The sequence below is a fragment of the Populus nigra genome, chromosome 4 (assembly GCF_951802175.1).
Source record: "Populus nigra chromosome 4, ddPopNigr1.1, whole genome shotgun sequence".
Lineage (NCBI taxonomy): Eukaryota > Viridiplantae > Streptophyta > Magnoliopsida > Malpighiales > Salicaceae > Populus > Populus nigra.
The window spans coordinates 1,366,133-1,378,957 of NC_084855.1; the positions used below are offsets into that span (position 1 = coordinate 1,366,133).

Below are 12,825 nucleotides of genomic sequence, written 5' to 3' on the forward strand. Positions count from 1 at the left end.
TGCCAAAGGCGTCCTTTGAAGATCTTGTAGTTACGAAGATAATGGGTTTGGTGTGGTTAGTTAAATTTAAATACGTGTTTAGTAAAAATTGTAGATAGAGTTTGTATCCAGTAAAAAATATTTATAAAATATTTGGTAATTGTGTGGTTGTGATTGTTTTTTAAAGTGCTTTTTACTTATAAATACATTAAAATAATATATTTTTTATTTTAAAAAATTTATTTTTGATATCAGCACATCAAGATGATCTAAAACACAAAAAAATAATTAATTTGAAGTAAAGAAAAAAATAAAATTATTAAATATTTTCAAAAGCCCTTTTGAAACGCAAAAATAAACAATATTTTACAAAATATAGTTAAAAAACACGTAAAAGCTGCTTCATAAAAAATACGTTTCAAACACAGTTTTTACAGTTACGAAACCCATACTGTTTTTTTTGTACAGCAAACGCAAATGTATGTGCAAGACAAATGCACCCTTAATCTCTCTTCTTCTTCTTCTTTTTTTCTGGAATCCGAGATATAAAATATAAATAAATTTTAAATCTAGTATTTGTTAAAAATTAGTTTAAATCATTTCTTTGTATGGGATGTAAATAAATTTGAAACCTAGGTATTTGTTAAATAGTTGGATTCGTCAATTTTTTATCCGTATTTGACTGGCCTAGTTAAATAGATTGATATTAGTTTATATATATAAGCGTTATTGATTTTTATTATATATAAATTTATTGAAATTATTATTAAAGAATAAAAATAATAATAAAAAAACTATTCGGAGTTTAAAGTTTAGCTCGGCCATAACTCAATTACTGCATGAGTAAAGAAGAAAGACAAAATTCGGGGAACTCTAAAACATGCTTCTATAAAATATTTCTCTGAACTCTTAAACTTAATTTATTTATAAAAACTTGATTAATATAAAATCTTTTATAATTGAATGAAAAATAAGTTTAAAATCATAATTTTTAGACTCGGTCCGGTCCAAGGTTCAAGTTTCGGATTTTGATCGGGTCACTGGATTACCCTGGTCGATTATTTTTTTAAATCAAAATAACATCGTTTTAGTAAAAAACAAAAGTCAACGGGTTGCAACTAGGTTTTTAACCGGGTCTTGCCAGGTCAACCCACCAGATCACACCAAATTTTTTTTTTTCTATTTTTTTTTCAACCCAGTCCGGTTTCATTCCTGGATTGACCCGCCGGGCTAGATCGGGTTTCAAAACTATGCTTAAAACAATAAAAAAATAATTAACAATTCTTAAAAGATGAAAATATTTTATGAGACTAAATTTGTCAATAAATCATCAGCCTCGACATCAATTAATTTCTTTCCTTTTATGTTTAGAAATATTTTTTTTATGTATTAAATATATATAAAATATTTTTAAATATCTTTCATTCATTTAACGAAAAAAAAATAATAATTATGGAAAACATTTCTGGAAACAAGTTATTCTTCTAATTATAGGCAGTAAATGGGCTTTGTAAACCACTAAATGTCTGGGCCACGGGTCTGTGGCTCATGTTAACTGGGCTCCCGCCGAAAGACGTAGAAAACCAGTCAAACGATATCGAGCAGTCGAAGAGTGAATTTAGCAGAGGTTGATTCGGTCGAAGGATGATTAGGCATGTCCAATGATTAATCCAAAAGGCAATGTTTCTCCATGTCATTTGCTTAAAGACCGTTCTAAGAAAAGAAATTAACAATAACAATATAAACAATGACTAGAAATATAAAATGATTAGTCCAAATTCTGCTTTGATCATCACACAGTAACTATAAAAAAAAGCCGGCAACCCCTGCTGGAGTCAAATAGGCTATCTCAATCTCTGTTTCTTAATTTGACGCTGAAGTAATTGTCTTCATTCCCATGAATTTGCCTTGAGCATAACTGTAAGAACTTTTCCCTGAAAGATTGCACTCGTTTTTTTTTCTCCCCTTCAAATGAATTTGTTGTTATTGGTGTTGACAGACTACTGCATACCGTGTCAATGTCTGTGCCAAAGCTGCTTGCAATTTTTTGATGGGATGTTTGCATCTTGACGTTAAAGGTTATTTTCTCTGTCTAAAGTTGCTGTTTTTCTCTCTTCAAGTGCAGTCTCAATTCTGGAGTTAGGCGCCGATGAAGTATTTTTATATGTCTGCTGTTGTTTTGAATCATAATGGCAGGAATTTTAGTTGAATGGGAATCTGTAAGCTGGGATTGTATCCTCAGAGATGGCAGGAAGCTATGGGTTTGCAATGGACCAAAAGGATATTGTGAGGTTATTGATTACCACAGTGGGAAGTTTCATAAAAGATCGCTTGGTCAGTAAAGAGCAAAGAACCCAGCACAAAGAACAGTGTGCTGAGAGATTAGCAGCTGAAGATGGGAGCTGTGATAAAGATACCGAGGTTCTATACTCTGATCAAGCAGTATTAGCAAATTTGGATTGGGGTATTGAAGCCCTTGAAGAAGCCATCGACACCTCCAACACGGAGACTAAGCTGGCACGATTAGATCATGCAGAGAAGATGCTGCAAGTTTGTGCCATGTTGAACTCTTACCAAAGAACAGCTGGAGTCCCCAATTTCTATCTCTCTGCTTGGGCCCACCTCTACCTTTCGTACCTATGGAAATTGCGTAACAACACTGAGAATTCTGTTCTTCATGTCCTTGAGATGTTTATTGTTGATCCCTTCTTCTCAAGAATTGATTTTGCACCTGAACTCTGGAAACATCTTTTTCTTCCGCATACGAGCTCTATTGTTGGATGGTATTCCGAGGCTAGACAGAGGCTTATGATGGAAGTAATTCCCGATTCTTCAGATTTGTCATTTACTGCTAACTTGGATCAGTTCTTCAATGAGTCTTTGATATATTCAATGAGGCCGGATCAGGTGGAAAAATTACAGAAGCTGGAGGAGCTTTACAGAGAATCCTTAGACGAGAATACACGGCTTTTTGCTAAATACTATAAGGATTGCATGAATTCGGATTCAACAGCAAGAAAGAAGATGGTTCCAATGTTTCCAATAGCAGAGCCTCCAGTGACTCCTCTGCATGAGGTTAGCCAGTCTATTCCTGACTACGTGAAATTTGGTCCCACCTTGCCTCATAGTGCTGGTTTCTCTCCAGTTCTTAGATATAAACATGCTGCGAGAGCAGAAAGCAGGTTAGCTTTACTCCAGCATTAAAAATGAAATTGTGTTATTCAGTCAGGACCATACGAGTAAAGTCATTTGCTTGTTGTGGTTCTTGTTTTATTGTATATCCACCCTGAACTTTTTCTTATGTATTTAACTTGTTTATGTTATGATGGTTGCGGTTGTGATCAGATTGGGCATAATCTCGAGCCTCTCACCTAATTTAGAGGAGTCGTCTGCTACGTGTGATCCTCCTCGAGTAAGACTGAGAACTATACTACTACTGTTACATTGCCATGAACAATTGGTTTCGAAGCCATAAGTCTCCTGATGGCGTGTAATACTACAGGGTTTAGCATATTGCTATAACCAAAGTTGTGTTCTTGTTTATTATGTCAGGAGGGCAAGCCTGAGGACAGAGAAAATAATTCTGATTGCGAGCCGAGTGATACTTATTTTGATTCTGAAGATAAAAATCACAAGTTAACAACTCTTCCCAGCATAAAATCAACCGAAAATAAGGACATTGGAGTGAGCAAACGGCCATCTAAAGCAAAGAGCCAAAAGCATTCTCCCAAAATATGCTCTCCTATGGATTCCCCAAGAATTTCACCAAATATCATTTCTCCTAATTCAGTTGTCCAGTCTAAAAGAGAACCCAAAACAATATTACGGATTCTTTCATGCCGTGCTTTGGATTCTGCTATTGCTATCTCTTTACCTGATTCTCCATGCATGAGCAAGGAACACGGCAGTAGCTCACCAGACTCGGATGGTGAAGTGATAGTAAGTCATCGCCTACCTCTTTACCTGATGTCTTTGGCTACATGTCCATGCATGAGCAAGTTGGAAAATAGGAATGTTTGATTTACTGAGTAGTATTTCTTGCAATTCAGGGTCTGCTGAGAAATGTCAGGAAGAACCGTGATCGAACAAGGAGAACGAGTTGTGACAACGTGAGCGGCCAAATATTCGAGAATAGGTATCTAAAAATTTCTCCCTTTAATTTAATTTTCTTTGGGCTAAGGTTTACAGTATTGAAAGACTTTTTGTCTTTTGATTATCATTCAGCTCTCTAATTCAGAGTGATGAAGGAAGAGAGAGCTGCATTTTACTGCCTACATCTGAGAAGTTAACTCCCCGTTCAAGACCACGAAAAGATTTTGTTTGCCCTATCACAGGAAAGGTTTTGAATGACCCAGTTACCCTTGAAACCGGAGAGACCTATGAGAGAGAAGCAATTCAAGAATGGATAAAAAGAGGAAACACAACATGCCCTATTACCCGCCAACCTCTCTCCGCAGATTCACTGCCCAAAACAAATTATGTTTTGAAGAGACTAATAACATATTGGAAAGAGCAGCATCCTGAGTTTGCTCAGGAATTTTCGTACTCTGAAACACCAAGGAACTCATCCACAAGAGAGACTTCTTTGGTGTCTAATCCTAGAAGAACATTTTATTCTTACAGTCGTAACAGCACAGAAAGTCATACGCAGCAGAGGAGCAAAAGATTTGTCCGAACAGCAGTATCCACATCACCAACCAGTGTAATTTCTCAAGCTACAATTGAAACAATCGTCAATGGGTTAAAACCTTATATTTCATGTCTCTGTACTTCAGAAAACTTAGAAGAAAGAGAAGCAGCAGTTTCAGCAGTAGCCAAATTGTGGAAGGACTCAAAGGGTGATCCTGCAGTTCTTACATTTTTATCTAAGCCAACGTTTGTAAATGGGATTGTAGAAATACTATCAGCTTCTGTAAACAGAGATGCTCTTAAAAATTCAATTTACATTCTCTCTGAGCTAACATTTTTGGATGAAAGTGTTGGAGAGATTCTTACCAGTGTAGATTATGATTTTGATTGCCTGGCCGCTTTGTTAAAAAATGGGCTTGCTGAGGCTGTTGTTCTGATATACCAACTGAGGCCAGCATTTGCTCAGCTTTCGGCTCACAACTTTATACCCTCACTTGTCCAGTTAATCCAGAGTAAAAGTGAAGATTTGGACGATCTTCACTTTGCAATAGAGCCCAAGGATGCTGCTATAGCAGTGCTTGAACAGATACTTACCGGTGGGGATCAAAACAGCCGGTCTGTCAGTGCTTTTGCTGTTATTCGTGCAAATGGAATTCCAGCTCTGGTCAAGTTTTTGGATAGAGTAGAAGTAAGGAGGTCAATTGTTTCAATACTTCTCTGTTGCATGCGTGCTGATAGAAGTTACCGGAACTTTATAGCAAGTACAGTCGAACCATCTCCTGTGCTTGAATTATTTCTTTCAGGAAATGATAATGTGCGAGGCTTATGTATTGACTTCCTGTCTGAGCTAGTTCACTTAAGCAGGTACACATCCATTTAGAAGATCAAATATTCCCTTCTGTGATGTAATTTGAATGCTATTCATATTATCTTCCAGCAGCCAATAGCTGGGTGGCTGAGGGTGAAAATGGGCTACTGCAGTGCCCTGCACTGGTTGATCTGACTTGGTGCTGCCACAACATTGAATAAGGAAAACTGCAACGTCAATGCGAGAAGGGGGAGGGGGATTTATATTCTTGCATGTAAAGGATATTGCTAGAAATCATTTTTTAAGCACGCTGATCTTACCTTTCACATCTCTACTTTTACTGAAGCCAGCCAAAGAAACCGAGTGAATGCTTTTAGACCCGGATCTTGATTCTTCCATTGCTTCCGTTCACCATGTGTATAAAGATTTGTTTATTTTCTTCTTGTTCAGCATCATTTCCAATAACAACAATTGAATGTACTTACTTTTCCATGGTGTTTCAGGAGGACAACCTGTAACCAGATCTTGCAGATAATTAAAGAAGAAGGAGCATTTAGTACCATGCACACCTTTCTTGTTTATCTCCAAATGGCTCCCATGAAGCACAAATCTTCCCTTGCCACTCTTCTTCTTCAGCTTGATCTCCTGGTTTGCTTTCATTCCTTGACATCATTCGTTTACTTCCACAGCAAAACCTGAATATCTAACCTTGGTTTCTATGCACTGAGTTTCCAGGCTGAGCCACGAAAGATGAGCATTTACAGGGAAGAAGCTGTAGAGGCGTTAATTGAAGCACTGCACAGAAAGGAATTCTCTAATTCTCAAATGATGGCTCTGGATGCTTTAGGATCTCTTTCTGCACGTAGGACTTCATCTGGAGATCCTTACATGGAAACCTGGTTACTGAAGATTGCAGGGTTTGACCAACCTTACAATGCTTTGATGAAGGCAGAGAAGCTGACGAAGAATGAAAATGATTTCGCAGAAACAAATTTAGCCGAATCAATGGTTTGCTTTTTTTTCTTTTGCAATTTGGTATGGAACATGAACCCTCTTGTATTAAATTTGTTCAGATCCTGAGCCTTAGATGCTTTTATGCAGGAAGATGAAGAGAGAACAGAAAGTTCTTGGGAGAAAAGAGTAGCTTTTGTCCTTTGCAATCATGAAAAGGGCTCTATCTTTAAAGCTTTAGAGGAATGCTTCAAGAGTAATTCCTTAGAGATGGCAAAGTCATGCCTTGTGATTTCCACGTGGCTCATATACATGCTTTCAGTTCTTCCTGACACTGGTGTAAAAAGTGCTGCTCGTGAATCCTTGCTTGAGGAATTAATAAATGTCCTTCAATCATCTAGAAATATGGAAGACAAGATTTTGTCAACCCTTGCATTAAGAACTTTCGTAAGCGACCCAGGTAAGATTAGTGTAGCTAAGCATACTTACCAGTGGTTAAGAATAATTACTGACTCAAACTTTCCTAATTCTTAGCTGCACTTGAAGCGCTTGGGAAGTATGCTAAATGCATCTACAGAACCTTGAGAAAACTTAAGAGAAGTTCACCAGTGGTCACTGATGTACTGAAATCTTTAATGAAAATGTCTTCTGTCAATGAAGTAAGTGGGAAACTACTTGTCTAATTGTCTTTAGCTTCTAGCATGCTATAAAAAACGAGCTCATTAGCCATGTGTTCTGTATTATAGACAGAGTTGTGGAATTGTACGGAAGTGGTTGAGGTAGATTCATGTGTCAATGGCAAATTGCTGTCTTTGCTTCATTTGGAAGGTCGTGTTATTAGCAGCCATTCCGACGGAACCATAAAGGTACAATCTGCCAGACCCTTTTCCCTGTGCATCAACACAATTACCAGTTGCATAAGCATTAATGATTACTTGATGAAGATAAGATAGAAATTTTGTAACTAAGTAGCACTCGCGCTTAGGTGTGGGATGCTGGAAAGAGGGTTCTAAGGTTAATTCAAGAAGTTCGTGAACACAAAAGCTGTCACATGCCTGTATATTCCATCTTCAGGAGACAAATTGTACAGCGGTTCCTTGGACAAAACAATTCGGGTACTTCCACAACTTTTCTGCTTTATAGTTGATTCTTAATTTACTTCGTGCCATGTATGAACGTATCGTGTGTTGTATCAATGAACCCTTACTAATGTAATCCATCATTTTCCTGCGTAATTTGTTGCAGGTTTGGGCAATCAAACCTGAAGAAATTCATTGTATTCAGGTTCACGATGTGAAAGAGGCAGTTTACGAGCTGGCAGCTAATGATAAAGTTGCATGCTTTGTTTCTCAAGGACCAGGAGTTAAGGCAAGTTACACCAATTATCTTACAGCAACCGGAGCAAATCTGCAGTCTTTAGCAGTTAACAGAATCGGGTGACCTGAAAATTGTATTTTAACAGGTGTACAGCTGGTCAGATGTTCCAAAGCACGTAAACTTCAACAGAACCGTGAAGTGCCTTGCCATGACAGGGGATATATTATATTGTGGTGCCTCTGGCTACAGTATCCAAGAGGTGGATCTGAGCAAATTCACATCAACAACTTTCTACTCGGGAACAAGAAAAATGTTGGGGAAACAAAGTATTTATTCCCTACATATTCAAGATGGTCTTCTGTTTGCTGGTGGTTCAGCAGTTGATGGGACAGCAGGGAAGGTAATTAAGAAACTACAATTGTTCTGATTTCTTACAGCATATGCTTTGGAAGATCACTTATTTGGGTGAACAATTTCCACATATGGCAGGTATTTTGTCACACGAGCAAGACTGTAACAGGATCGTTCCCAACTGGGTTCGACATTCTGCGGATTTCAGTCAACGGCGACTTCATATTCACGGCCACGAGAAGTGGGACCATTGAGGTTTGGTTGAGAGAGAGAGTTACGATGGTTGCCTCCATCAAAGTCGGCGGCGGGGGACACACAAGAGTTACATGCTTGGCATCAGATGTGGATGGTGGAATGCTTTATGCCGGTACTTCTGATGGCAAGATACAGGTAATAGACAAACTCAGTATTACAGACCACCTTAAATAGTTCCTCTTAGATCATCCCTCATTTTCTCTGCTCTGTCTGCAGGCTTGGGCTTTGGACTAGTGGAATCTGCTATCAAGATCCGTACAGATTATTTTTGGAAAACAACCATGTAATCAATTCATGTATACTTGTTTTCGTCCACTTTCACTCTGTTCAAGCTCCATGGTTTTCGCACCCCATTTCAGATCGGATATTTGTCAAATAGTTATTTTTTAAAGTTTTTTTTATTTAAAAATATATTATATTAATATTTTTTATTTTTTAAAAATTATTTTTAACATCTATATATTATAAGACAATTTAAAAACAAAAAAAAATTAATTTTTAATTTTTTTTTGAAAAAAGCATTTAGATCTTACTCAAAAGTTGGATTACAGAGTTCCACGATCAACTCAGAAACCACCAAACCATAGCAAGACAAAGTTTTTATTAAAATGATATTTTTATAGGAATTATAATGGATATTCATGTTAATTTATTATCGGGTAAAAACTTTAAATATTTATACAATTTTTAATATCGATATGATATCCATTATCCATCCTACTATTATTCATTATTCAACTTAAAATAAAATACTAAAATATATATTTTTTATAGGATTTTTTTTTCATATTTAAGAACTATCTATTATAGGTCCAAAAGATCCGTTCGGATCAATATTTATTGTATTTGGATGATCATTATCTATCAAGTTTTTTATATAAAAAAAAAAGTCTAGCTTTCACCGGCTCGATATCAGATCTGATTCAACTAAAATTCAAACCAGGTCAGCTCTGGGTACGAGTTTTCTGGGTTAAAACTGCAAGGCTATGAGATTTGTCAAAGTTTGAGCATTACAGACAAAGGCAACAATGTAGTAAATGCATAACGATAATATAAATCAAGATTAAAAAAAAACTCAGTGGTTAGCGAGCATTCAGTATGAGTAGGAGGTGATTAATCCTGTCATGAAATTAATCGGGCAAATTCACATTTATCATCACGATGCTCGCTCCACTGCAGGAAAAATAAAAGTAAAAAAATCTTTTTGAGGTGTTAAGAGAAGTGGAAGACGAAATCATCAGAAACATTGGATCTTTACATCAGTGTTGACACAAAGTGTCTCAGACGACCGTCGTGAGAAATTTACAATCCAGATTCATCACTTGATTTCACGATCAAAGAAAGCAATAGAAAAGCATGCAGACGCAAGAAGCATAGAGAAAGGAAGGAAAGGAGACAAGAGTGAGAGGACAAACTCCGGTTTTTGTTGGTGGCGATGGCACGGCCGAACTATCGGAAGCAGCTGGAGCTGCAGCGGTTTATTTATAGGAGGCTGGAGGTTTTGTTATTAGGGTTTTTATCTTTTTATGTTGACGATACTGTCCTGTTCTTTTGATTTCTATCATTCGAACTTTTTGAAGCGTATGGTTACTGCTTGTTTAGCATTATTAGCATCGGTGAAAACAGGGCCTTTTCCAAATGACGTGTTACGTCTCGATTGGGCTAGTTGTAAGGAGAATTTTAATTGACCTGTCGCATTTTGGTTGGTTTAGTCTATTGGTTGGCTGACCCAGCAGGCATAATACATGTAGGTAGGCAGTCTTATATAACAAATTCCGTGAGTTTATTTTATGTTTGTATTTTTAAGATTTTTATGTGAAAAATAATTAGTTAACATAAAAATTTTATAATAAAATATTTAATAAACAACAATTAATTTGCAATATCTTCTAATAATTTTAAACATTATTTTTATTATCTTTATCATTATCAATCAACCGCTATCATTATTTTATTATTGTAACACATTATCATTTTATATTGCCATCAAGTTTTTTATATAATTAATTATCAAATATTTTAGAATGTCTTTCATCAATAAAATATTTACACAGAACTCAAGTTGAGCATCATCAAACTGAATTTCCAACCATGACTCATCTAACAAAACACGTTTTTAAAATTGATAGAAAAAATATTTTTTGCAAAGGATAAATTATTCGAGGTCAATTGATATATTTTTTTTATCAAAATAGTCTCATAAATTAACGCGACACTTGTTTAGTTTTTTTAAAAAAAAATGTAGGAATTTACACGGATTTTTTTCGCACAAACAAATACACTGTATTTTACCAATCAAACACGGGAATTTTTCGGAGCGAAGAAAACAAAAATACAAAACTATTCCAGACAGATAAAAAAAATAAAAAAAGTCACCACAAGTGGCCTTAGGTTTTTATAACAACGTAGCTCCTTTTCCTTAACGTGTTGTGTACTGTGATATAATACTTTTTAAAAAAAATATTTTTTATTATTATTATACCAATTTATCAAAATTATATTTATTAAACATGTTTGATCTGATAAGTTGACCAGACCGGATAACCTGATCCTGATCAAGTTTGAAAAATATTAAACTTGGGTATGTAGTTAATTCGGAGTTGATCCAATACAAGCTCTAAAAGATTTTTTTTAGAAAAAATCAAAAAATAATTTACAAATAACTAGCATAAATGTGATTTTAAATGTGGAAGATATTTGCTTGTACAGGTTTTCTATAAATAATTTTTTCCATTGACAAGTAAAAAAATCAATTCACAAAAACTACTAAAATGGTGGTTTTACTTTAAGGGCTAGAAACAAAAGATTCCCATTACTTCACGTACAGGAGTTTTTCTCTTCTTCAATCTTAAACACGATAGCCAATAATATATATATATATATTTTTGTTATTTATTTGTATCAGAGTTGATTGTATAAATATTAAAAGATTTTTTTAATGTAGAATTAAAACTCATTGATATATACTTCTTATTCACATATTGTGAGATAATAATTTAAAAAAAATATATTTCAATTTAAAATGAGAAGAAAATATATTTTTAATGTAAGATTAAAAGCTTTTAAAATAATTTTATAATTTATTATATATATAACATATATTTAAATAGATTGTTTTTTAATTTTTTATATAAAATATTAAAATCTAAATGTTTTTTTTTAAAAAAAAATATTACAACATAATCTAAACCGTGTGGAGGAATCACTGTTCCCCCACACACAAAACACCGTGGATTACAAACAGTAATCCATAGTGTTTTCCTTTTTTTTTTTGCTAAATTTTTTCTTCTTTTTTTCTTTTTTTGTTATTTAAAAAAAATTATTTTTTTAAATTACTTTTATTTTCAACTTTCCTATTTTTTCTTTTTTTTCCAAATTTATTTTTGTTAATTTTACTTTTTAAATATTGACTTAGTTAAAATTTTTGCTTTATGATTTTTTCCTTTAAAATACTGTGGATTGCTACGATGTTTTTCCACATAGTTTTTCTATTTTATTTTATTATTTTTCAAAATTATATTTTTTGATACTCAGAAATTATTTTTTTTATTTTATTTTTTAATGTTGAGCTGGTTAAAAATTACAATTACAATATGTAAGGAAAGCACTATAATTTTCCTCGAAAATTACTGTTGATTGCTGCAGTGTTTTTTCTGTTTTTGTTATATTTTTCCCTAAAATTATCTTTGTCAATTTTATTTTTTAAATATTAAGCTGGTTAAGAATTGCAATTACAAGTAAATACAAGTTTTTCCTCACAAAACACTATAGATTGATGCAGTGTTTCCTCACATAGTTTTTTTTCCAGTTTCTTTTGTGTGTTTCTTTTTTTGTGATATTTTTTTTCAAAATTATCTTCGTCGATTTTTTTTTAATATTGAGTTGGTTAGAATTTAACTTTGTAATAAAACTTAATCATGTGGGGGAAGTATTGTAGTTTTGTTCATAAAACATTGTGGATTGCTACATTGTCTCTCCGCATGGTTTTTTTTTGTTATAATTTTTTTCAAATTATCCTTTTCAATTTTTTTTTAATATTGAATTGTTTGTGAATTACAATTACAATTCATTACAAATAAGGCTAAATCATGTGGGGAAGCACTGTAGCTTTCATCATGAAACACTGTGAATTGCTACAGTGTTTTCAACATGATTTTTTTTCTTTTTTTCTGTTTGTTTTGTTATTTTTTTTCTAAAATTGTCTCTGTCGATTTTTTTTAATATTGAATTGATTAGGAATTTAACTTTGTAATTTTTTTTCTTTAAAACACTGTGAATTGTTGCAGTGTTTTTCCATGTGATTTTTTTATGATTTTTTTCCAAAATTATCTTTGTCGATTTTTTTTTTGAATATTAAATTGGTTAAGAATTATAATTGCAATAAAACTAAATCATAAGAGGAAAGCGTTGTAATTTTTCTCAAAAAACACCGTGAATTGCTATAATATTTCTCTAAATGGTTTTTTTTATTTTATTTTATTGGGAAAAACGTTATAGTTTTCCTTACAAAACATTGTCAATTGCTACAATATTTT

General features: G+C 33.9%; 1 protein-coding gene and 2 non-coding genes across 3 annotated transcripts; 1 reads left to right on the forward strand and 2 right to left on the reverse strand.

The window, feature by feature from the left end:
• Positions 1-1,840: 1,840 nt before the first annotated feature.
• On the forward strand, positions 1,841-8,657 carry LOC133691875 (putative E3 ubiquitin-protein ligase LIN-1). The gene is given in 15 exon segments (XM_062112492.1): positions 1,841-3,161; positions 3,325-3,391; positions 3,532-3,918; positions 4,029-4,114; positions 4,204-5,472; positions 5,920-6,064; positions 6,152-6,424; positions 6,518-6,827; positions 6,902-7,026; positions 7,114-7,233; positions 7,353-7,405; positions 7,407-7,482; positions 7,613-7,735; positions 7,830-8,084; positions 8,174-8,657. Coding segments are annotated over 15 exon segments (4,518 nt in total). The 5' UTR covers positions 1,841-2,223; the 3' UTR covers positions 8,465-8,657.
• A 726-nt stretch (positions 8,658-9,383) lies between these two features.
• LOC133693031 (small nucleolar RNA Z105) lies at positions 9,384-9,455 on the reverse strand. The gene has a single exon (XR_009842046.1). It is a non-coding gene; the product is annotated as a small nucleolar RNA Z105 (small nucleolar RNA).
• Positions 9,456-9,522: 67 nt separating this feature from the next.
• LOC133693042 (small nucleolar RNA Z161/Z228) lies at positions 9,523-9,619 on the reverse strand. Its single transcript, XR_009842055.1, has one exon. It is a non-coding gene; the product is annotated as a small nucleolar RNA Z161/Z228 (small nucleolar RNA).
• Positions 9,620-12,825: the final 3,206 nt, after the last annotated feature.